Source organism: Chaetura pelagica, unplaced genomic scaffold, assembly GCF_000747805.2.
Source record: "Chaetura pelagica isolate M959 unplaced genomic scaffold, ChaPel_1.0 scaffold531, whole genome shotgun sequence".
In the NCBI taxonomy this organism is placed as follows: Eukaryota; Metazoa; Chordata; class Aves; order Apodiformes; family Apodidae; genus Chaetura; species Chaetura pelagica.
Window position 1 is genome coordinate 4045153 of NW_009952362.1, and position 24667 is coordinate 4069819.

The following is a 24667-nucleotide window of genomic DNA, read 5'->3' on the forward strand; positions in this document are numbered from 1 at the left end:
ACAATAACCTTTTGCCAATAAATATTAAACTATTTATCCCTAAATATGAGGAAAACATATCCGAATCAGATTCTGCCTACTGCAGAGCCCAGGATTTTAAAATCTTTCAAATTACTTCAAACACAGTGTGGCCAATTATATTTTTATGTATAGTTTCTTTAAGCAAGAGATTATATACAATTATATTGTGTTAATAATGGCAACTGTTTAACATTTTGTTTCAGTGTTTAGGTTTCCTCCTAACACCTACAGCAAATCTGTGCAGCCATCAATACTGTGACTAATTGTTATGGTATATCTTCTAGGTATATGTATTAATTCTCCTTACTTGAAAGTACACATAGTAGCTTCTGAGAGACCTCGTTACATAGATATAAATAAGATTAAGTCTCTTTGACAGCAAAATGGCACTTCTTCTATATGGCCAGGTGGGCAAAAGCTTCCCTTCCACCATGAGTTGTCCCATACTAATTCACTACTCTTATCTCTTTTTCAAATAGTGTGTACTAAATTTTCATTATGTCTGTGATGAACTCCCAAGTCAATAAGCATGTACATGGCTCTTCTGGAAATTGTTTGTATTTCCATGTTTGAGTCTAAACACATGCTATTCTCCTTTAAATTGAGGTGTGATCCACAGAAGTTTATTTAAGGCAACATCTTGATTATCTGGGGACTCAAAACAGTGACATTAACTCTTTAAAAATATTACAAACAATCTTTTGCTTTCGGTAATGAATTCCTTAAAAATGTGCAATCTCACTGAGTTTAAGTGGGAACAAAAGTGGTTTATGCTTTGTCCTGATCAGCTGTAGGAGAAATAAGAGTTGGCAAGAAAATCTTTACATAAAATTCCTAGAAATTACATTCTGGCAATTGCCACTGTGTGTATGTAGGGGAGGAGGCTCATAGCCACAGAAAACGAGTTAGTATTCACAAAAAGTTGACATGAGCAACCTAGAAGGTCCAATTTCTACTTCGCAGTTTTCACCACTACAGCATCAAAATGGTACAATTACACAGGCCCACAGTTACTATTCCAGTCAGCATTGCTGCTGGAACCGTTTCCACCAGAACCTCCTTTGAAGGCTTCATGGGACGGGCACAAAAAATTCTGGAGTTTTCCATTTCCTGTAAGTGATATTGGTTATGGGGAGAAATAAGGATGAAAACTACTTGGGCCAATAGGTAGCTACAGAGATGTGGATTTCAATAGCTAACATGACTGTATATGAAAAAGGAACAAGAAGGGACGTGTATCTGTTACAAAAGAAGGTTCTGGGTCCAATGACTGCATCTTGTCATGCTCTCTCCTGTTTTGATTCATTAAAAAGGTAGGCTAGTGCGCAGCAATTGAGCACTGTTTGATTGCCATTATTATTCATAATATCATTTGTCACCTACTTTGTTTTTGCAAAGGCTATATGGACTCCTACTGGTGTGTGTTTGGTATCTGGTTTCCCTCTAATTACCAGTCCTATCCCTGGTTTTGAGGGCTTTCATGTGGTCTGCCTTTTTCTTTTCCCTTTGAGTGGAAATTATTTTAATTTTATACAGACATTTTGCACACATTATGCAGCAAATTCTGTTACATGCTGTCATGAAATCTCACCTCACTAATGAGTTCTCCTGCCTTCTTAGCCTGCTCCACATTTAATGACCCAGTGGCTATCCATCCAGCTCCTTTCATCCAGTTCAAATCTGCTCTGTATCGGTTCTGACAAAGACAGAAAAAAAAAAAAGGTCCTATTGTTTGTGTTCATACATTTAAAATACCATTAAAGGCTTCAGTCATCTCAGGAAAAACAGCCAAGTCAAATTAGTGCCAGCTTTTGGTTTAGTTACTATTGCACAGTTGCAAGAAAATAAAAATAAAAATAAAAAAAACATAGGGAATGGAAATAGAAGCATCAGGACTGACCAGCACTTGTGCAATTTGCTTTGAAGGTCATTTTTAGAAGTGGTATACACTTTACTGTCATTTGTAAGTTTTACTCTAATTTGACAAAAACGTGAGTTTTATTGTACAGAGAGCACTGTTTAAAAGATCATTAATGACTTGCAATTATAAGAAAATTATATTCAGCATTTCCCAACTCCTGTGCTTTTGTTTTACCGGAGGAAAAGGTGGTTTCTTTTCCATGTGTCTTAAAGGAGGAAGAGTACAAGACTACTCCTCACTTTCCTCACAAAATCTCTCCTGTCAACAGCCTACTAAATTCCAAAAGAAGTCGGAAGGGTTTCAGCACCTATACCTCAACAAGACCTGTGCACATATCTATCTTAATCTGCATGAAAAGTACTGACTTAAAAACTCAGAATGGAAAATTGGATTTACATTAACCATATACAGTACCACAGTTAATCTCATGGTTACAGCTGACCTTGTGTTCTCCGTAAGGAATTTTATCACCATTTTTATCACTATAAATTATTTAACTTCCCTGCACGTTAGGTAAAAAAATAATTGTATATCATATATGAACCCTAGTGTTTTATTAACATTTGAAGTAAGCCTTGAAGAAGCCACGCTCATAAACAGGATTATAACTCCCCTCAAAAACACTGCACACTTTAAATATGTCCCTTGAGCAAGTAAATAGTTAATATTTCCCGGTTTAATAGTTAAAAAATTAGGTGCATAAATGCCTGAGGAAACTCAGCCAAAAGTGTCTGCAGGGGTAGAATGAAAGGACATTGCCATACATGAAGGTCCAGACTTACATCACTTTGCAATCCATATGCCCACTTGGCCCATGCCACTTTCATGTCAGTAGGCAGGGCTGTGTAGTTATGCAGAGCTGTCTTGTACCCTCTATCCGTGGCCAAATTCTGAGCCTTTTTCGCATGGACAAGGTTAACCATATCCATGGAGACCTGGAACTGATTCTTTGTGTCCTCAAATGCCTTCTTGTACTCAAGATCACTCTGTAGCTTGGACATTTGGAGGGAATGAGCCATCTGCGAATCTTCCTCCCCAGCCTTTACTCCAATGAGTTTACCCTTCATCTTCTCATAACCTTCCTTGTATTTAATCTGTGAAAAAAACAAAGAGACCATGAGTAAATGATCTAAGTTGCCAAACTGGCAGCTGTGCTAGTAGTAAAGCAATGGTCAATGGTTTATCAGTGTCAAGACGTGCTTGGTCCTTGATACAGGCAAAAAAAAAAAAAAAAAAAAGAAAGAAAAAAAAGTCCATTTGCAAAAGAGAACTGGAATACCTTAGAAATTCATGTTTATAAAGAATAAAGTCTTCTTCAATAATAATATGTTCATAGAAAGGTGTAAGAAACCTTTTCTTTTTGCTTCTCTGTAGGAAAAACAACATTCTTTAAGCACTGGGGTCATGGGGTTCTTTCAGCAATTTTCTGGTCAGGCATAGATGTATGAAGCTACAATATTTCATAAATTTCGACTTCACTTTGAGTTCTAAGATTCAGCCTTGGGTCAAAATGAGAAAAGAAAAACACAGCCAGTATGTGAGGAAAAACTCTGAAGCGCTCAGAGCAAAACTCCTGACCAATTACAGAATGCCAGTCACTCACACAACTCCTCTATTGCTCCTCAGCATGAATCAGGTGAAGGTGGCTCAGGGCACTGAGACTTATGTGACATATTCTCAATGCTCTGGTAGCAACCTGGACTGTCAGCTGTTACAAGAATAAAGAAGGCTGATGGAGTCCATACTTACATCACTTGCCAGATCCCTCTTTGCCTTAGCTGTCAAGAATGACAAAGCATCCAGACGAAGCACAAATCCTTTTTCCTTCTGCTTCTCCCAGCTACTCTTGTAGAGTTTCTAAAGAGATTACAATAACAAAGTCTCTTTATAATTATCAGTATATTCTATTTGTCTTAAAGTCACAGTGAAAGCTCTCAAGTAACATCAACCCAGAGTACACTCCATGCCCGGCAACCACATGTCTAAGGATCAGATCCTGGTGTCTCTGCTTACATACTGTAACCTCCTTATCTCACTGGTTCCAGTGAAACTGTCAATATGCCACTCATCTGGAAAATATACAGCTTCAAACTCTAAAAGTTACAAGTCTTCAGAACAGCGGATGTAACTGGTATTTAATTAAGAGCAAGTAAGTAAATTTAGACATAATATTTTTTTACATCTAGAACATTTGGACCTTCTCAGAGAAGGAACCCAGATTTTTACCTACAAAACAAGCGTTTCAACAGCAGCTGTAACTATTCAAAAGAGTGAGGGAATCCAAATCTCTGTGTCACACAGTACCTCGCTGATATTGGCAGCATTTGCTTTAGCCAGTAAGAAGACAGGATCATCTTTGCTGATGGTGTACTGATGAAGGAACTGCTCTTTTCCTGACCTGTAGGCAACCTGTCCACAAAAAGCAAAGCATGGTTGACAAGACATAGTTCACGTTTAATGTTAAAGGAATACTGATCAAAACACTCCAAATATTCAAGAATTTGTTAGGGTTAATTTATTTGGTGAGCTAGTCTTTAGTATCATGCCTTTTTTTTTATATAAGCTGACCAACAGAGTCAGGTTGACCAAATTACTCATGGTTAAATTTCAGGGAAGCAGTGAAACAAGATACATATCAGGATACTTTAATTCTCTTTCCTAAAGTTTGTTACTCATCTGGCTATAAAGCTGACATTAATTCCTACTCAGTACAAAATGTATGCAAGAATATATTTCATCCAATATTAAACTGCAGCCACTTTCTAGGTAGAATTCAAGTCTTTAGTAGGACACAGAAACAGTGAGTTTTAGGCATGAAATGAAGAAAACTAAGCAAGTGAATCTGCAGAGAAAATTTGTGACCTAAATGTAATTGCTGACATAATACTCCAGTGAGAACTAATGTTCCAACTTTAAATTAAAATATCAAGGACCTTTCATAATCCAATAGCAAGCACCTCCACTCTATATCCCAGGGCAATGTCTACACATCCCATTTTACAAAGTGTTACATTTCTTACATATCACAGAAAAAGGAAAAAAAAAGTCTCTACTATAAAGCTCTAAATCCACGGTTACTGTTCTCACTTCAGCGTACACAGAGAAAGGCAACACTGTCCAATACATAGGAGATGAGTCATGGGAGTCAGGAGTTCATGTTCTCCTCTAATTTAATCTGGTGTCATCTTTAAGACACACAACAGTCATCCAAGTAAGAGGCAGGTTCTTATTGACGAAGAGGAGCAAAAAAGGAAACAAAGTAGTTGCCCAAGTCAGACCAATCAAGAAGCAATAATGCTTCATTCGCTTAAGTGAGAAGCTGATAGTATCTTTAGTTCAAGGCACAACACATGAGAAGTAATTTAAGAAAGCTTCACAAGTAACTATTGTTTCAAAATCAGTTGGTCAGCAATTTTAACAATATTCTTCTTCTGGAAATTTAAAAGTAAGTTGCTGTCAGCTAAGTCCTGCCAAGGAGTTCTGAAAGATCCTATGTCAGGGTAACTCAGCCTGAAGGAAGAACAAGAAGTATTAAAGGCACCCAGTTTTAGAAAATATGCCTATTTTATAATTTTAATACAAGCTCCTTAACAGCAACAGCTGAAGAACATGTGGTCTAACAAGTCAGATACAGCTCAGTGGAGAGAAAGAGAGAACCTGGGGTGGATGTATGTATGTTTCTGCACTAACGTCTACCTTGCTTGGAAGCACTGACCGAGAATCAATTGGGAAGACTGTGTTTTCCATCCACCTTGCTTCCTCACTTTACTACCTCATGGACCACCAATTTTTGTGCAGATGACAACCATGTCTCAGGAATACTCAGTACCTTCTCATGAACACATTTCAGCCATCCCTGAATCCTGCTTGCACCACCCACAAGTTTGTCTTTGACTGTCTTGCAAAGTTATCTGTCTCTCTCCCTTGAGTTTGATACAATTTCTGAGAAATCTCAGGTTTGATTTTTGTTAGTCTAGTTCAGATAATTCAGTCAGAGAATTCATCAAATAAAATATAAATCCCCTTAGAAAGACATCTCAAGGAATTTCATATATATTGAAAGATTTCATTACTAGGTTCTTCCACCACCACCTCAACACTGATATCTCAGGAATGACATTACTGAGTAAGCTACTTGCAAAGAGACAAATTCAGTCAAGGGACTCACATCACTTTGCAGTTCCTGGCTTTTCTTGGCATGCTTGATCTGAGAACTGTCAGCCACACTGGTGAACTTCAGAGCATCAGCCTTCTGTCTGTACTTTTTCTACATCAAATTAAAGCAGGTTACACAGAAGTTTCTACAATATTTACATTCCCCCCCAAATATAATGCTTTCAAAAAGCATGAGCATAGAGCCAAAATTACCATGTAAATTCCCAAGACAGTTTTAGCACAGCTATCAACAAAATAAGCTTCCAAATACTACTAGCATTTTCTGCTTGGAGGACCCCAATCTGGAGGAGGGTAGGACAAATGGATGCCACATGCATTGTTGCTGACATATGGATACTGATAGTATCTTTGATAAGTATAGTCTATAGATACTATCTATAGACTATATACTTTATACTTATACTTTGATTTTATATATATTACTATATATATTATTATATTACTATATATATAGTATATATATTATATGTACTATATATATTATTATATTACTATATATATTTATTATTATATTATATATATTACTTTATACTTATACTTTGATAAGTATAGTCTAAGATACTATCTTTGATAGTATCTTTTTGATAAGTATGACTTAAGTCAAGGCCCAAGAGAGCTCATGAGCTACATAGTCAATATTCCTATCTCATTTTCTTACATGAGACTTCTCAAGCATATACACATATTGCTCAAATCACAAAACATGTTATTGAGATTCTTTTATATTATCAAGATCTTTCTAAATTATTAATTAAATTATTATATTATATCTATATATATATATTATTATATTATATATATTACTTTATACTTATACTTTGATAAGTATAGTCTAAGATACTATCTTTGATAGTATCTTTTTGATAAGTATGACTTAAGTCAAGGCCCAAGAGAGCTCATGAGCTACATAGTCAATATTCCTATCTCATTTTCTTACATGAGACTTCTCAAGCATACACACATATTGCTCAAATCACAAAACATGTTATTGAGATTCTTTTATATTATCAAAATATTTCTAAATTATTAATTAAATCAGAACAGCCAATTTCAGTGTCCTACAAGTGACAAATTAAAAATCTTCCCCACCATCACCCAGTTAATTTCAAAGCAGAGCTCAGCATAGAAACTGCAATCAAGTCTTCCCAGGACCAACAGCTGTGAGAGCCTTTCACAGGGCTCAAGTCTTGGATGTGTATCACTTATTTAAGAGCAATCTAAGCATCTTCTATCTCTGAGACAGTACAAAGAAATGCAGTACTCTACTTCAAGACCATAGTATGACAAAGGAGACCAAGCAAACACTTCCTGTATACTCAAGACAAATTCTTATTCTAAAAGTTCAAACATGAGGTGGGACGTTCCACCCAGGAAGGGAGTAAATGCATTTTTTCATTATCTAGTATTTCAGAATAGAAATCCTTCTGTTTGAACTGATGGGTGAACAGATCATTTTACACTGTGTCTCTGCTAGTGGAACACAAAATATAAGTTAAACAAGCATGCAGCACTTCAAAGAGGTGCTCATCACTTTATTTTAGGAACCTGGAAGGGAGGGAGGCAGATTAGAAACGGCATGTTTTGTCACATTGCATGGAACACAACGTAGTGACATTCTGCAAAGACATGACAAAATTCCAGGCTCAGAATGGCAATAGAGATCTCTCAAATAATATTCACCAGTCTCCAGTACAAGCCACTGTCAGCCATCTCTTGGCCTTACACAGCACAGAAATGAAAAGGCAGATCATTATGGATTAAATATTTGTGAAAGTGATTATTTCTACACCATACCAGATCAGCAGATATCAGTCTGTCCCTAGCAAGACATTGGCTCTGACAGTAGATGCTCTTCTTTGTTTGTAAGATGTATTTTTTCCCCTTGCAGGAGCAGTGATTGGATGTCAGAGACCCAAGATGTCAAGAGTGTGATCTCCTGTAACTAGCTGGCTTCTGTTCCTTCCTCCAGCACTAAATGGGATTTTATCCATCTTGGCAAATTTACCCTTATTTCTTCTTTTATCTGTCCTGTAGTTTTTCTGGCACTAGTGAGACAACTCAACCACAGCTAAGCAGCTGAGGAAGTGTACTTCCATATGTTAATGGCAGTGTGGAACTATGAATGAATCAAGGGAAAGCAAAGAAAAGTAGCACAAGCTGAAGTTGCCAGTAAAGTCACAGCCCTTATATGCCAAGGAGAAGGAAACTTCCAAACATGGCTAACAAGCATCTAGTTTTACAGCACTGCTCCTTAAAACTCTATGCACTTCACGTAGCATGTAACTCAGGAATTTCCTGTTCCTGTCAGTGCTACTTCACAAAACGAGCAGGTGAATGAAAAGAGGTGGAAGCACAATTGTAGGGACTTCTGCTTCACAAACTTGACAGAAATCAATAATTATATGATGGGAATATGTATTTTTAACCTTTAACACAGGATTTCCTTAACTGCATAATACCTAAACTGTAACCATCAGTTCTTCCATTTTTCAGATTTTCTGCATTAGGAATTCCTTACTTATTCCTCACAATGTAGTGGAATAAGTGTGCATAAGCCTTTGAACAAACAACAGATAGAAGCCCAAGACTTTGCTTACCTCACTGACTAAATCTCCTGCCTTTTTGGCTTGTTGTATATGAAGACTTCCTTCTGTGATACAGCCAGCTCCTTTCATCCACATCAAATCTGTCCTATATTGAAGCTGTAGAGGAAAATGACATTTATGGGCATGGGGAACACACATGCAATATTTGCATGTGAACATGTACACACTTTCCAGTTTCAAAGACATTTTAAAAGTCATAGTGCAAATCAAACAGCATTCATATGAAATGAAAAATAATGTCAAACTGAAAAAAAATCTATAAATGTTCATACTGCTTGGAACAGTTAATCTGAGTATGTATATATCATCTTACATCACTCTGAAGACCATAGGCCTTCTTTGCCCATTTGGTTTTCATATCTTCTGGAACGATCGTGTATTCATGGAGTCTCTTTCTATAATCTAGGTCACTAGCAAGTGCCTGGGCCTTCTTAGCATGTCTCAGGTTTACCATATCCATAGGCAGATGGAAATGGGTCTTACTCTTCTCAAAATCTTTTTTGTAGGCAATCTAGAAATAGAAAGAACTCAAATAAGTTGTCTGTATCAGCATATTGCAAAGCCCCAAGTACCTTCAATCTCCACTCTTGTTTGGGCCCTCTTGCAGATTAGGTAGAAAACACATGTAGAAATCAGTTCCTATGAGGGCTGAACAAAACTGATGGGAGGCTGAAGTTGGTAGATTCTAAAGACATCTCTATTACAATACCTCTTCCTTTTAAACTTAGTTTTATGTGTTTGAAAGTTTTATACAGAAGTGCTTATGTTGAGGTTTTAGTAGGATGTCATTCTCCTGCCCCGAAACAAGGACATCATCAATGCAAGATGCTCTATGAGAACAAAAATATTGCGCAATCATTGCAAATTAACAGACCAAGGAAGGAAATAATTTTTTTGTTAAATGCTTCCAAGAATTTCTTCCAGTGAATGCAGTAGAAGTCGCAGATAACATATTAGTGCTGAAAGACTAATAATGATGAAAAACACCTTACTAGTAAGAGAGAGAAGTAATTTACCTCACTACTCATCTTGGCCACCTGCAGAGAGTGCAAAAGTCTTGAATCTTTGGTTCCAATTGCTTTTCCTTTTGTTTTTTCATATTCTTCTTTATATTTAATCTGTGAAAAAATAGTCAAGAGTATTTCCAGCTACCCAAGAGATAAGAAATGTTTTGCACTGGTGATTTGAATGGTCAAAATTTAAAAGTCTAATTCTCATTTTGTCACTTCATATTTCCTAGATTTTCTCAGAAATTCCCAAAGGTGCAAGTTTGGTTTCATTTATATTGTCTTTAACTTCATTCTTTAAGGCTCACTCCTCTGAGGTGGATTTGCTTATAAACTTCGTTTTATGATTAGCTAAATTACATTACTCTTAAAGGAAAAGATAAGAAGTCACTCACGCAAAAACAAAGTAAGGAATTTCAGATTTTATTTTTCTACTGAGGTAGGATTTTGGAATAACCATAATTGCTGAACACTTAATAGCTGCAGGAAAAGTTTCTTCCTTTTCTGCCTCCCCATAGTTTAAGAATCATGGGATAAGTTGTTTAAAAATACTTTGGTTAATTTTATTTTTTTTAATATATGTGTTTATATTCGAGAAGCAGACTAAAAAAATATGCATTCTCTTTGTATTTTTGAGGCTATAAACATTTTAAAACACTGAACTTCACAATGGGAGGATTGAGCCATTGTTATTTTGCAAATTTTGCTTCCTTCTGTATATTTGTATTTTATAAAAAACTGTCATAGCAGAGCCTGAGAAAGTTTCTAACTGTTCATCAGCCATGGAGAAAGATGAACAGCCAAATGTAGGACTTTAAAATCCAGATGAAGTGAGCCAAGCTTTATTAACATGTGCTATAGCAACTTATATAAAGAACAATTCCTAGGTAATTAAATATAACATACATCACTGGCAAGATCCCTTGAAGCTTTGGCAGCAAGTAAAGGCAGAGAATCAAGTTTCATTTCAAAGCCCTGGCCCTTACTCTTCTCCCAGCCTTCTTTGTACTTAATCTGAGAAAGGAAAGACAGCAACATGTCACTAACACATACACCCACAAGATCTTAAAATGGACTCAACAACAACTAAGAGCAAAACAGAAGTATAAATATGCTCAATGAAACCTCCATTATCATTTTGAGCTAATTTATTGGCCAGGATTGATTAAAGAATTTTATTCTTGGAGTTTACAGGCACTTAAAACCTCAGAACACACACCAATAGCTTTCAATTTTAAACAGGCATGAGGGGGGAACAGTTTTTCAAAAGTGCCTGTGGTTTCATCTACATACGCAAATACTGTAGATCAATAGGAGCTGATCTATAGGGCAGAACAGCTGGTGCTCAGAATAAGACATCACAATACTCATTTCAGAATTTTTCTTCCCCCCCGCCAAACTAGAGCTAGTCAGGTCCCATGCACTGAATGTCTATTTGTAGCTGCAGTCCTTTGTGTGAGCTGCTGGAAAGCATCTTTCAGTTTGGCTTCATTCAAAAGGAATCCAGCTCATGTGCTCTCAGACCACCCCACAATGTGAAGCAAAGCTCAGTGAAGCAACCCTTATGATCAGATTTGCTTCAAAAGCACACTCATGAGCCACACTATATCACAAACCTAGATGAAATGCATGAGAATCACATGCTTAACCTCTGAAAGTTAATGGAAGTTAAAGTACTAGTTGTTTAAGCTCTTTTTCAAGGTTCCACTTGAAATCCTGTTAGAGCAGGATCAAGTATGCTTTTATGCATACTATGCATGCACCTAATGAAGTATCCAGGAAGCTCTGATTTCTGGATTGGGCTTTTCCTATGTTAGAATTTTACGAGTAGCTAACAATGAGCGTTCATCCCAACACATTATAGGCACAAAAAGTGTTGCCCCATCACACTCCACCAATGCAACTCAAATAAAACTTGGGGAAAGAACACAAGGTATGAATAAGCCAGGAAAAACTTGCAGCAATGCCAACTCAAAAGCATGAAAAATTATGAAACTGGCTCAAAAAATAAGAGGCACACCAGTAATAAGTCTGGAGGTTTTTTCTGGTTTTGCATTTATTTGTCCTGATGGAGTTTTTCCCTCCAAAACTATCTACAACAATGGAAGCCTGAAAAATAGTTTAAAAATTAAATTTATATGAAACTTCTCCTTCAAATGCCTGGTTTTAACACCCTAGTGTCTCAGTAAATCACTACATACAGTCACCAACTATAAATGGCAACAAAAGTGGGCTTGATCCAAGTTCACTGAAGTCACTGTGTTTCTTTCCATTAACTTCAGTGGGCTTTGGGTTATTAGAAGTGTGCAACTGTTCATTCTTTACACAAATATCACCTCAGGAGCACTTAATTTTCTGAAGTGAATGTTGTTTTACTAAACAAATTCAAATTATCTGAAAAAGCCTTGAAAAAATAGTTCAGCAGTTCCACTCTACTTAAGAGTGTACCCCTTTCTTTTCTGGTTACCATACCTTGTGCTGCTTAGTAAATAACAATAATAAACACTACATGCTTTCAGAAACACTGCCACAATCTTCATATTCACTTCTGTCTATTAATGGCATCATGAAAACCATTATTTCCACATCACTTGGCTTACCTCACTGTATAGCTCAGCGTTGGCTTTTGCCTTTACTAACTGAGGTACATCCTGAGGGAGAGTGTAATTTGTTTTTGTCTTCTCGTACTGGGCTCGGTAGTTCAACTGTCATATATTGAAAAAGTCAACAACAAACTTGGTTATTTTCAACTCATTAAAAAGATGAACATTACACTGATGGGCTGCTGTTGAATTTTGGGCTATTAGTGCCATATGTTACACATACACTCATAAGTATAGCTGACCCAGACAGGAGGGCAAGAAAACAATAAAAACTTTTACCCAGGTACTAGGAAGTAGAATAATTATTCTATAAATAGGCTAGTTACTGATTGTCTAAAAGTAGAAAACATCTGATTTTAAAAAGCATGCATTAATAAGAGAGTAAGTCCCTAAAAAATGACACTAAAACAATTCATAAAAACAGAGACAATATCTACTAGTATGTTTGCAGTTTTAGAGGTCATTTCATTCAGTTTGTGTTCTTGTTTTGCTTCTACATCTGCTGATGAACTATCAATAATTAAAAGAGTTAACTGCTACAAATGCCATGAAATACAATGACCTCATAATTCCAATAAACAATAATGGTTAATGATGACAAAACTTACATCACTGAGCTGCTGCGCATTTATTTTGGCTTGAGTAATTTGTGGAGTGCTGGCAACAGAGCTGTACTTCAGCTTGTCTATGCTTTGCCTGTAGTTCACCTAATTTAAAACAAAGTAATAGTAATTTTAAAAAAATTAATAATGGAAGAAATGTGTAGACTGGAAAATGAGATCTTGTGTAGATAAAATTTTGTTAGCTAATACTCTCAATAAATAATAACTTAAACATTATTCAATCAAGATGTGGAAAAATGCCAGGATGTCTTGGGTGAGATTTGTATTAAGGCTCTGAAAACTTCCTAGTCTAAGATCAGAGTTTTTGTTCCACTTTGAAAATGAACTTCACCCCTTCCTCTCAAGAGCCACAAATTCTAAAAAAAGATGCAGTTTCAGCTGGTTCCCAAAGTTCCTATTAAACTGACATTCTTACCATCACTCAGACTATTTTTATCTTTTTCAGACTATCTCTATAAAAGAACATTGTAGCTATCAGTTAAGAAGCAGAGCAAATTAACCCTCTTACACTTTGTGTTTATTGAGTTTTAATGTAATAATTAATCACAGAATTTCCCTGTGTGGTAAGAGTTTTGTGTGGATGATGAGAGAAGAAATACATATATTTACTGTATCAAAAAGTAACTTTTATGTCAATAACTGATAGGATTGGAGCCCACTAAATTCCTAATTTAGTTTGCTGGAGTAGATATTGCCTTGTGAAAAAATGATGGAGATGGTTTCTTTCAAACCTGTTGCTGCCAAAGCATTTAGTGTTACACTGAAGAACATATTTATTATTCTCTGTAGGCCTTAATTAACATTAACTGTAGTTATTCACCACTTTGCAAACACTACAAATCCCATTGCTAAAACTAGTCTCTTAAGAAATCTTTTTTCAAGTGAAGTAGAGGATATTTCTGAAGACTTTGAGTTGCTGAAACCATTTTAATGTGAACATTCATATCTCATGCATCCCCACATAAACTTCCTTCTTATCTCTGAAGGATGAAAAGTAGGTAAAAAGGTCTGAACTATCTCAAATAGCTCTTGAAGAGTTCAGCAGTAGGCAGGTGAGCCTGGGATTGTTTCACACTACCAGATGATGATCATAAATAGTGCAACTGAGTCTCAGAGGCCAACTGATTTACATGCTCCACAACCAGATGCTGACTATGAATTGTAGAGCCATGGCTAGTGCTGAACTCGTAAGTGGGCAGAACTAGTATGCACATTTTGGACATGAATTCATGCTTACTTTGAACTCTTACAGAATATACTGTCTCACACACTAAGCAATCTGTTAACTACTTTTTTAAAGCTTTTTCAAATACAAAGCTGAAATTACTGTTCAAGGGGCATTAGTACATCTTAAATTGAATTATATCAAGTACATCCTTAAAATCATCTGAGTTGTCAATTTTACCTCATCACAATACCATCTGTTTCTTGGAAGAGATATTTAATCCCAGATATATCTCATAAAATGTTAATGATGTCTCTAAGGCATCTTGCCCTTGGTTTCTTACAATTTCAATGGAAAGACAGGTTATAAACACCTTAGGTAGTCAGAAATGCTTTGCAGAGGTGCTGCTCTCTTACTGTCAAATTTATAAGTAATGCTTGGTGACTGTGCTGCAACTAAGGCACAGACTAAGTTCTTAATGGTAGAGATCAATCAAGCCTGTAGTGCCTTTGAGAGGTGAAAGTATGGTATCCTTTATAGTCTGATGTTCTCTATCTGTAGAGCACATATAACCACAGTAGTACATGAATGTATTCACATTGTTCCATCAGTAACTCAACCTCAAGCACAGAGGGCACCTCTCTTGCACAGACCGCCGGTATAAGGAAGTTTATGTGACCAAAGTTCCCTTTCAGAGAAGAACACCTATCTTGAGGGAATTCACAAAGGATGAGAAGCCTCTTTAAGTCTCCCTGCCCTTTAAGTGCTTGATGCTGCTGTTGAAGCAGCTCAGAATGGTGAGAAGTTTTTAAACACAGAGTAGGGATAGGGCAGAAGTGCTGATCTGAAGCCAATGACAGGAGGTGGCAGCACTTTATACTGTTCTGAGCCCTCTTAACTCCCTGAACTTTTTTGCTATAACCTTGTTATCATCAACCGTTTGCTCCAATGATTAAATCATTATTTGAAACATGCAATCTATCACAGTCTCTCCTACAGAGAGAAGATGAGCCATGCAACTCACAGAAAAAAATCATAACATCATTTACATCTTTCAAAGGGACCAACTTCCTTGTTGTTTGATACGATGGAGTGAGAGTAGCTGGGTAATTGTAGTCAACACCATCATGTTTGTAATCAGATTTATAGGCTATCTGAAACACAAGGAGAGAAAAAAAATATCCTTTTTTTTTTAAGCTGTCATTTGTTGGAATAATTATCAGTTAAGAGGAAAGGAGAAACAATAATATTAATATTAAATGCAGGAAACAAAGTAAGTTCAATGTCATGAGTGACAAAGAAAATGAAATTATTTGCATAGTTTAACCACTAATTGATTCTTTTTCAGCTCCTCAATTAATCCAATGCCAACAGTGGGAGCATTAACTTAACTTCCACCTGTGACACATCTCTTTAATCTTTCTGCTTAGTTCTCAAGCTTCTTACAGATTTGTAAATAATGTACTTGAAGGAATAGTATGTATCAAAATAGTTTCTTGACTAACCCAGTAAATTAAATTGGAATCCAGAAATCTTCATTAAAGACTGTTTTTTCAGCAAAGTCTGACCCTGGGGGTGGTGGCGAGCAATCTTCAACATCCTACTGATGTCAGAGAAAACTGAAGGAGCTCAGTATGTTGCCAGATCACTGAATTTGCTTATTTTAGCTTCCACACAGTGAGCAATAAATCAGTACAAAAGGGTTTCCAGACTTTCCCTTCTTCTCAACAAATCTATCCCTCAGATCCCCAGTACAGAATGATCTAAAGTTTTCTATCAACTTAGCTTTGGAAAAGCTTAAGGACAAGAAAGCAACAGCCATAGAAGTGTAATTTAAAAACACTTACATTGCTTGCCAAGCTGCCAACTTTCATGGCATGTAGCATTCGCTTGTCCATACCCACACCTACATAGCGACCTTTCATCTGGTTCTGGTAGGTTTCTTTGTATTTCAGCTGTACAAAGAAAAACAAAAGTAATATGAGAAAGCATATTTAGCTTCTCTGTGAGTTTTCATATGTTAAAGCAGTGAGACAAATTATTACAGATGTAGTCTACCTGTTCCACAGGATTACAGAAACTCACGGATCCACAATAACTTTGGTATTACAAAAAAACAAACTAAAGCCCCTTCATAATTTCCTATTTTAAGAGAAGTAATTTATATCATTTTCAGACCACCTGGATTCCAAACAAAGGAGATACTGCCATATTCTTTTGCTGCATATTTTCATCAGAAATAAATATTAAAATTAAATTGCAAGGAAGCATTATTTGTACATTAAAAAATGAACACATAATCATCTAACAGAACAAGGCTGTTTTATTACAGCTTTCACCAAGAAGATAAATTAACCACATTACTATCCCATCTGTGTGGCAAAAGATTTACTTGTGGATTTTAGAAAGTGATAACAAGCAGTATAAAGCAAAATTATACTTCAGTATCCTGAGATAGAACAATACCATTATTAGTATTGATTCCTTTCCTGCAGTAAACACGTTCCTCTCTGACAGGATAAGTGCTCGTGCTGTACTGACATGGATTAAAACCAGTTACAATTAAATTCCCAGCACAAACTATCTGGAGCACACACACAGATGAGCTCCCATTCCAGAAGATACCAGGTTAAACAAGCCACACACAAGGTACTGTAAACTTACATCACTGGTGAACTTTGAGATCTTGCTCACATTCCTGAATTGTGGAGTATCACAGTAGTTCATGCTGTAGCCTCTGTTGTTTTCGAGATCTTTCTTATATTCCACCTTAGAGACAAAATGCAAGAGAGAAAGACATAGTAAAACCTTAAGCTGTTCAGTTAAGTTTCTCCACACACTTTTTTCTAGCCAGATTCACTGTTCAGAGATTTTGATACATGGCTTTCATCAGATGGCATATGATGAAAATTAATAAGATGATTTTCATATGCTCAGTTCTTGGTTTACAAGCAAAAGAAATGCAATAAATTTCATCCATTTGGACCTCAAAGTGTATGAGAGAGTTATTTAAAAAAACAAGGATCTGCAAAGGTGTTTTATGGTGATTGTGAAGCAAGTAGAAGCAGAAAAAGCAATCAATGTTTTTAACAGGAAGGGCTGAGCATGGGGAAGCTCACCAGCAGAATTCTTCAGAGTAAGTTTAAATACAGAACTGCTTTAATATTTTAATTAAGTATCTTTGCTCAAAAGGAGGAAAATTGGGGAGTGATATTAAAAGGGGTAATAGAAATGGGAATAAATTCAACAGTGCAAAGGTTAACATACATAGGGAGTAGTCATAAGAACTTCAGCTACAAGAGCTCATCACTTGGAAAGGCAAAGAAAGAGAAACCTGCTTATAGGTAGGCTGACCACAGAAAGATGGCAAGAGGACAAAGTAATACAGCCATGAAAAAGGCAAATGCAGCCCAAGGAAGGAGCAAAAGGAGATATTTGAGAAGGCACTGGGAAGCACGTGTGCTATGTACCAGGTTCCAGGAAGACCTCATCCAGAACTAATGTACTTTTACAGTCACTTCTGTTTAAGGAACATGCACTCAGCCTGTAACAGCTGCAGGGAAACACTGAGAGATGAGAAGAATTTGACTTGCTTAGTATAGGAAAGCAAAGGTAAAGAGAAGAAAATTGTATCAATTTGTAAACATCTTGGAAAGGTGATCTTGCAGGGAGAAAAACTTTTTAAAATAAAGGGAAATGTTGGCACAAAATACAATAGTAATAAAATGGACAGGAATAAATGTAGGCTGGAAATTAAAAGAAGAGGATTATATGATACTGTGCAGAAACAGCAGGAGCCAGAAGTCATTGGCCCAGGAGGCCCCTTCCAGTCCTACTTCCAGGGGTTTTTCATTATTGAAGGTTTTATGCTTTGACATCTCAAGAGTATAAGTTTTTAAACTGCCATGGGGAAGCTCTAGAAACTCACATTTATTAATAGCTTTATAGCTGATATGACACTATAAATAAATTAATAATTCAGAATCCACTGAGAATTCCCCAGCAATTTTCCCTTGCCAAGCAGAAGAATGTGTATCAGTATCTCTCAGTTTTTCACATGATGGCAGAAAACAGAAACCTGCATTAACAGGATGCTACAAATTTTGGCTCTGTTGGTGTTATTTTTTAATTACCAGTAGAACTTTATTTGAAACACTCTAAGTTACACACCCAAGTGATCCTAAAGTATTTATGATTATAAATTCACAGCACATGACCAGCACAATTCAGAGGTTTTGTTTAGACTTCTGTTCTTCATGTGGCTAGAAATAAAATTACTCTTCTGAGATAAATTTTCCATACTTTCATACAGATCTTTGGAAGTGCCACATAGCAGTACCTGGAGATCTGCACTTGCACCTTTGTCTCAAGTTACTGTGCTACACACAGATGATTTTTGTTACATATGGGGCAATAAAACCACAACTTTTTATATCCGTAGTCCTTACCCTTTCAGACACAGATGCTTGTATGAGCTACTCTCAATAGATCAATAAAACTCCTTACCTCACTGACAAGCTTGTTAACATTCTGGGCTTGTTTAAGGACTAAGTTGTCTTCAGCTGTTAGGGAGTGGAAGTGAGCTGCACCTTTCATCTTGGAAAGATCTTTCTTGTATTTTATCTGAAAAGAAGTAGGGAAAATTATAGAATAGAGGTCTACCTTTTCACCATTAGATGGGCTTCATGAGACAGGTTAAGGTTTTTCCTGTTCTTGCTTTAATAATTAAAAAGAACTTGTTAGGCTGAAACTCCACAGGTTGCTACTTCCTGAAAGAAATACCATATAAAATCACAGCCCTAACAAACACTGTCAGGCTACTTAACTAGATAGCATTTTTTATATCAATTTTTTGCATAGATTGAACAGTTCTGGTGGTTATTCAAAGCAGCAGATTCTTCGCTAGCAAATGATTGGAGCTTTTGTGCTCTTCTATTACTGAAGTTAATTCTCAGTACTTTAATTTCAGGCTTCTAGTCAGGGAATTAAAGATAGTCATCAACTGCTCTGCAAACTTTTCCCTTTGTAGAAACTTGCTTTTGGAGAAAGATACACCTTTTTGCACTTAAAATGTTTAAAGACAATTGCATTTCTCTACCAAATCAATACTCAAATAAGGGATCTGTTAATTTAATTTAGACATCAGTTTGTTTACCTAAATTAAGCAATTGTGGGTGAAAAGAGGTAATACTTATATTGGCTTTTTGCCAACCTTTATTCAGAAAAAACCCTGTTGGGAATACATTTTAATATTTCTTGCATACAAGAAGATGCTGATATTCTTTGTTTTACATTACTGCTTTAAAAATCAGATTCATAATATATTAACAAAATTAATTAAAATATGCTGAAGTGAGCAGTATTTTTTAATTTTATTTTCCAAATCTGCACATAGTTTCTCAGGCTTTACAGGGGTGAAGCAGCTTGATCAGTACCTGGTTCATGGCAGGAACCAGCACTGCACAAGCTGAAAGACTCAACTATCTGTTAGCTCCTCAGAAAACAGACTGAGCCCATAAGCTCAGACAGCCCCGTGGGGGACAGGTGTCCACACTACAAGAGTTGTCACTCACAGGAACCCTTCACAGCAGCCACAGGGTATTGCCCTACAGACTAACCAATTTTTTGTCACTGAGAAATGGTCTCCTGAAATAAGACTATGACTCTTTAAATCAGCAGGCTGCACGCAAGAATCACACATCATCATCTTTTTTGCCAATTCTTTAGCTTACCAACCAAAACTAAAAATGCCCAGCCTAGAAATAAACTCAGCCTTGTGAAGTGACAGTGTTGAGCTCTATGGTTTCTTTTCCTCCCTATGACTTGCTTTGCGCTAGAGGCACGACACATCAAAATATCAAAACCAGTTCAGCTCATTCATCCTCCATTTATTCACTACTGGGAATACCACAGTAGACCACAGGATGATTAAGGCAGTTGAAGGTTTCATTAATAATACAGGTGCAGATTTGCCAGGAGGGTTAACCTAACAGTAGGGATCCCTATTAGTTGCTACATCTATCTCCTCCCTCATGCAAGTTGGAACTGTGTCCCCTTCTATTAATGGATATTATTAACCCCCTGAGCCATCCAGTTCCCAACAATGCAGTGAAATGTCAGTGTTGTTTACTTCTCACGTGTAATTTTAGAATTCTCCTCCCAGGCACTGCTCTGACAAACTGCTGGTTTTAATTGTTTATGAATTGTATTGATTCTGGTTTCATACTTACATCACTCACTAATTCATTTGCTTTCTTGGCATTTTGATAAGCTGGAGTGATCATAGCAGGAAAGCTTCCTTTCCCTCTGTGTTCTTCATACTCCTCCATATAATCCTGAAGAAAATTCAGAGTGTTTACTCATCATACATGAGCAGGTGGGGCCTTGGGTGATTTCACAAAGCCCCATAGTCTTTGTTAGAAGGAAAGTTCATTGCTCTCTGTATTTTTTATTATTTTATTTTTTATGAAAAGGAGAACTGCCCACAAAATTACTCATGTTGCATTGCAAGAGAAATTTAAGTAGCATTTAAGTCACGGTCAAGATAGCATTCAAGTATTCAATAATATACATCCTTCTAGTCTCACCTCAGTCCTTATAGAGATGATAATATTTGCTAGCCCCTCTCTTTTTCAATATATATTTTCCTGGAAACTATAAAAATATCTAATATTTTGGACAGCCAGGAGATTTGCTTAAACTTTAGAAGTTTAGCATAGTGTCAGCCTTCCTCTGTGGTGTGACAAACATCTCTTCGTCTATCCATAGACATTTCTCACATCCTAACTGACCAAAAATAATATTACACTAGTGCAATGGTACATTTTGAAGAGAGATTCCTTAATGAAGTGGAAATATCTACATATTTAACTGATAAACTCTTAGAGAACTAAATCACAAAATTCCAAAAGCTTGATTAAAAAAAAATTTAAAGTTGTGGAAATAACACTCTTAAATCTATCTATAAATAAATTTATGTGTAAATGTTTGACAATTTGAAAAGCCTTTTGATAATTTAATAAAAAAATACTGGAGCTTTTTAAAAAATGGTAATACAGTTCCTATAGCAAGATCCGGGGATAATATGGTAAGTATACAAACAAGTAGGATGCAGCGCAATGTGCCTTCTTTGTTATATTTTGGAAATCCTTTACAATACAGAGCCAGTTTAAGTGAACAAAGAATGTGTGGCATGTCAAGAATGTCGTGGAGAGCACAGACAGAAAGAACTATAAATATTTGGAGTATTTGTCTTGTGACTTCTCCACGGAAAACAATCCATTGCAGGTCATTTTGTGCACCATCAACACCACATGATAAGACGAGGCATATCATAATTTTGTGAACTTTATAATGCAGTTAAAGTTATGGCATCTAAATTATTCTATAGATAGGCAAAAAAATAAGAAAAATCCTTGACTAATCAGCTGAATTAGTTTTTTTAAATGCCATTCCTAAGTCTGAACTCTTCAAACTAACTTGACATTTTACTTCTTTCTCAAACACATTTTTATATAATTTCTAGCATTACTTAAAACACAAAACAGTATTTTCAAAGTTCTAGATAGTGAACTTTGGCCACTTCTAAGATTCTGAATTTTAGTGTAAGATTCCTTAAATTGTCTCATGTTACATATATGTCTGTATGATGTACACTCATGATCTTGAATATGTTATGTCATGCTTCACTCAGAAAAGATCAATTCATTTCCATAGCTCTATTCTATTTAAATAAAAATACCAGAATCCAATCTATGAAGATTAAAACTCAAATTAAATATGAAGTCTGTTACTGAAGTTTCAAAGATAATTTTGAAGGAAAAAAACCCTTAAATTAATTCTAAAGATAACAGCATTCCAAAACCACTATTCCACTCCTTTCAAATTCCCTTTAACTGTATTCAGATTTATTTAGCTGTGCTATTTCACTAACTTAATTGGAAAAAAACTTTAGATGTATTTTGGGAGATGACAAAAATAATTGCAATCATTAAAAAAAAAATAAAATTAAAAAAAGGGCAACACAAATGCCACAGACCAAAACAGAAGTAAAGCCTATTTGGTTCTAGAAATGAAAAGCTACAACATGTCAGGCTTACAATCCCACTTCTGTAGAAGAGCTGAAATCTAAGAGATATGTAGGATCTTCGGTGCCTCTTGCATATATTTAGAGATGCAAAGCTTTTAAGATTTCTAAGAATACTGGCTTTCCCACCTTTCACAGCCCTTTCACTCTTACTCCTAACTGAATTTCTCTTTCTTATGGAATGGGAAAGTTTCCATAAGTAAACACATTTCATTGTGATACATAACACCACCACAATAGAAAAGTATATATAGTGTGTTTATGTACACAGATAAAATTTGCCAAGACCCTATAATAAGGATCATGCAGTGAACAGTGCCTGCACCTTGTAGTCTCATCTTGGAAGTGCCAATGCAAATATATTACACATCTTTTCCTTTGAGACCTTTGAGAAAGCAAAGTGAAAATATCTCTCAAAGTGAAAATCTCTCACTGTAGTATCTAAAGTCTTCAGCAATAGTAATGATCAACATCAGTATGGGTATCTCTATAATGTTGCTTACCTGGCCATATTGATCTACATTTTCTTTTGCAACAGTAACATCTGTTCCAGCTGTATGGCTGGCTTTTCCCTTGATCTCTTTTTCATACCTTTGATGATACTTTACCTAAAAGGAAAAAAGAAAAGGAAAAGAATTAACTGGATGAGTTTAGTCTGGTGTACAGATGTTGCATGATAAATAATAAGCAATGACATGCACATGTTGACAACAAAAGATTGTCAAAATTCCCATTGCCACCAATCTAAAGAAGTCAAATATGTCACTTGAAGATATAAAGAAAAACAGTGCACTTTTGAATAATGCACTTGGAACATGGGACTTGCCAGTTTGGCCCAGACAATTAGTGCAGTGTGTTCAGTACCCACTGTTTCTCAGTGGCTAATTCATAGAATTGTAGAATGGTTAAGGTTGGAAGGCACCATAAAGATCATGTGGTTCCGACTTCCTTGTTACAAGCAGGGACACCTCACACCAGACCAGGCTGCACAAGCCTCGTTCAACCTGGCCTTCAACACCTCCAGAGACAGGGCTTCCACAACCTCCCTGGGCAACCTATTCCAGCACGTTACTACCCTCATGGTGAAGAATTTCTTCCTGATGTCTAACCTAAACGTCCTCTCTTTCAGTTTAAAACCATGATCCCTTGTCCTATCACTACCTCCTCTGGTGAAAATCCTCTTCCCAGCTTTCCTGTAGCCCCTTCAGTTACTGGAAGGCCACTATAAGGCCTCCCCAGAGGCTTCTCCAGCAGATAAAAAAAATAGAACTCATTGTAACATAAATTAATGGTTATCACATAAGACTTTTTACCACAGGGTTAAGTAAACACCTTGTTTCTGAAGGATGCTTATATCCCCAATGATCAAGGAAACTTTAGGCAATCAACCTTAAAGTTTAGACCAAGATTTACTCCACTTTTACTGAAGGCAAAATAATGCCTTTGACCTGCTGCTGCCCTTTAATTACCATATGTGTTTGCTGACAAAAATGAAGGGTTTTTCACAGATCAAAGGTAAACAAAAACATTGAAACTTTGTAGTCAGTGGCTTTTGCCTTCAAAATTACAGGTTTCTTCTTATTTTCCTCAATGACCCTTAATAATGTTCTAAACTCACTTCCATTGAGTTAGAATAATGTTATCTTTTGGTCTTCAACGACAAAACACAATTAACTGTACATTTTTAAGCAATATTGATGTCCTGTTACAATGCTTTTTAAAGAATACAGTGGTGTCGTGGTTTTGTTATGTCTGGAGAGAAAAAGGAAGTTAATAAAGATTAGTAAAGTACTGTATTTATGTGAAATGCATACATGTGTTTGTGTGTGTATGTATACTTTATATATATATAATTGCTACAAGGTCACCCACATTGTGACTGTGTAAATCAGAGCTGCACTTCAGCCCCTCTGAAGTGTGCACTCATACTGGGTTGGGTGAAACGAAATCAAAGACCTCCAGCTGACTCCTTATTGTCTTTCTTCTCAGTTGTATGCAACATAAGCCTGGGTAAAGAGGACATTTTTGCCCACAAAACTCCACAGTGCTGATTCACAAATAAAATATCTGATTTTTTGTGTGAGCATAAAACTCAGTTTTGTTCCTGCAAGACAGTCACTTGTAAATCTGTGTATGAAGAGCACTGCTAGCTTAATTCCACAATGCTCATGGAATTTATGCCAGTAAATGTTTTAATTCAAAATTAGTGTGAAAATTAATTATTTTCTTCCCAAAAAGATCCTTTGCTCTGGACACTTACATCACTGGCTAATTCATTCGCTCTCTTGGCTATTTGATAAGCTGGAGTGATCATAGCAGGAAAACTGCCTTTTCCTTTCCGTTCTTCAAAGTCTTCTGTGTATTTCAGCTGTAAAAATCCAAAACAATTCAGGAGCGATGAGATCAAATTGTATCTTAATTACATACATAATCAAGTCTTAAAGTTACAAAGTCAGGCA

At 36.2% G+C, this 24667-nt stretch overlaps 1 protein-coding gene across 1 annotated transcript in view; it reads right to left on the bottom strand.

The window, feature by feature from the left end:
- Nucleotides 1-24667, bottom strand: part of NRAP (nebulin-related anchoring protein) — a 50277-nt gene that overhangs the window by 18794 nt on the left and 6816 nt on the right. Inside the window, exons 8-25 of the mRNA XM_010007919.1 lie at nt 24469-24576; nt 22712-22816; nt 20353-20457; nt 18629-18745; nt 16787-16891; nt 15970-16077; nt 15172-15276; nt 12943-13041; nt 12332-12436; nt 10638-10745; nt 9741-9842; nt 9038-9235; nt 8716-8820; nt 6111-6209; nt 4247-4351; nt 3692-3799; nt 2725-3036; nt 1613-1717 (exon numbers count right to left, since the gene is read on the bottom strand). Of these exons, the coding sequence (XP_010006221.1) occupies nt 1613-1717; nt 2725-3036; nt 3692-3799; nt 4247-4351; nt 6111-6209; nt 8716-8820; nt 9038-9235; nt 9741-9842; nt 10638-10745; nt 12332-12436; nt 12943-13041; nt 15172-15276; nt 15970-16077; nt 16787-16891; nt 18629-18745; nt 20353-20457; nt 22712-22816; nt 24469-24576 (2199 nt within the window). The remainder of the gene's footprint in view (nt 1-1612; nt 1718-2724; nt 3037-3691; nt 3800-4246; nt 4352-6110; nt 6210-8715; nt 8821-9037; nt 9236-9740; nt 9843-10637; nt 10746-12331; nt 12437-12942; nt 13042-15171; nt 15277-15969; nt 16078-16786; nt 16892-18628; nt 18746-20352; nt 20458-22711; nt 22817-24468; nt 24577-24667) is intronic.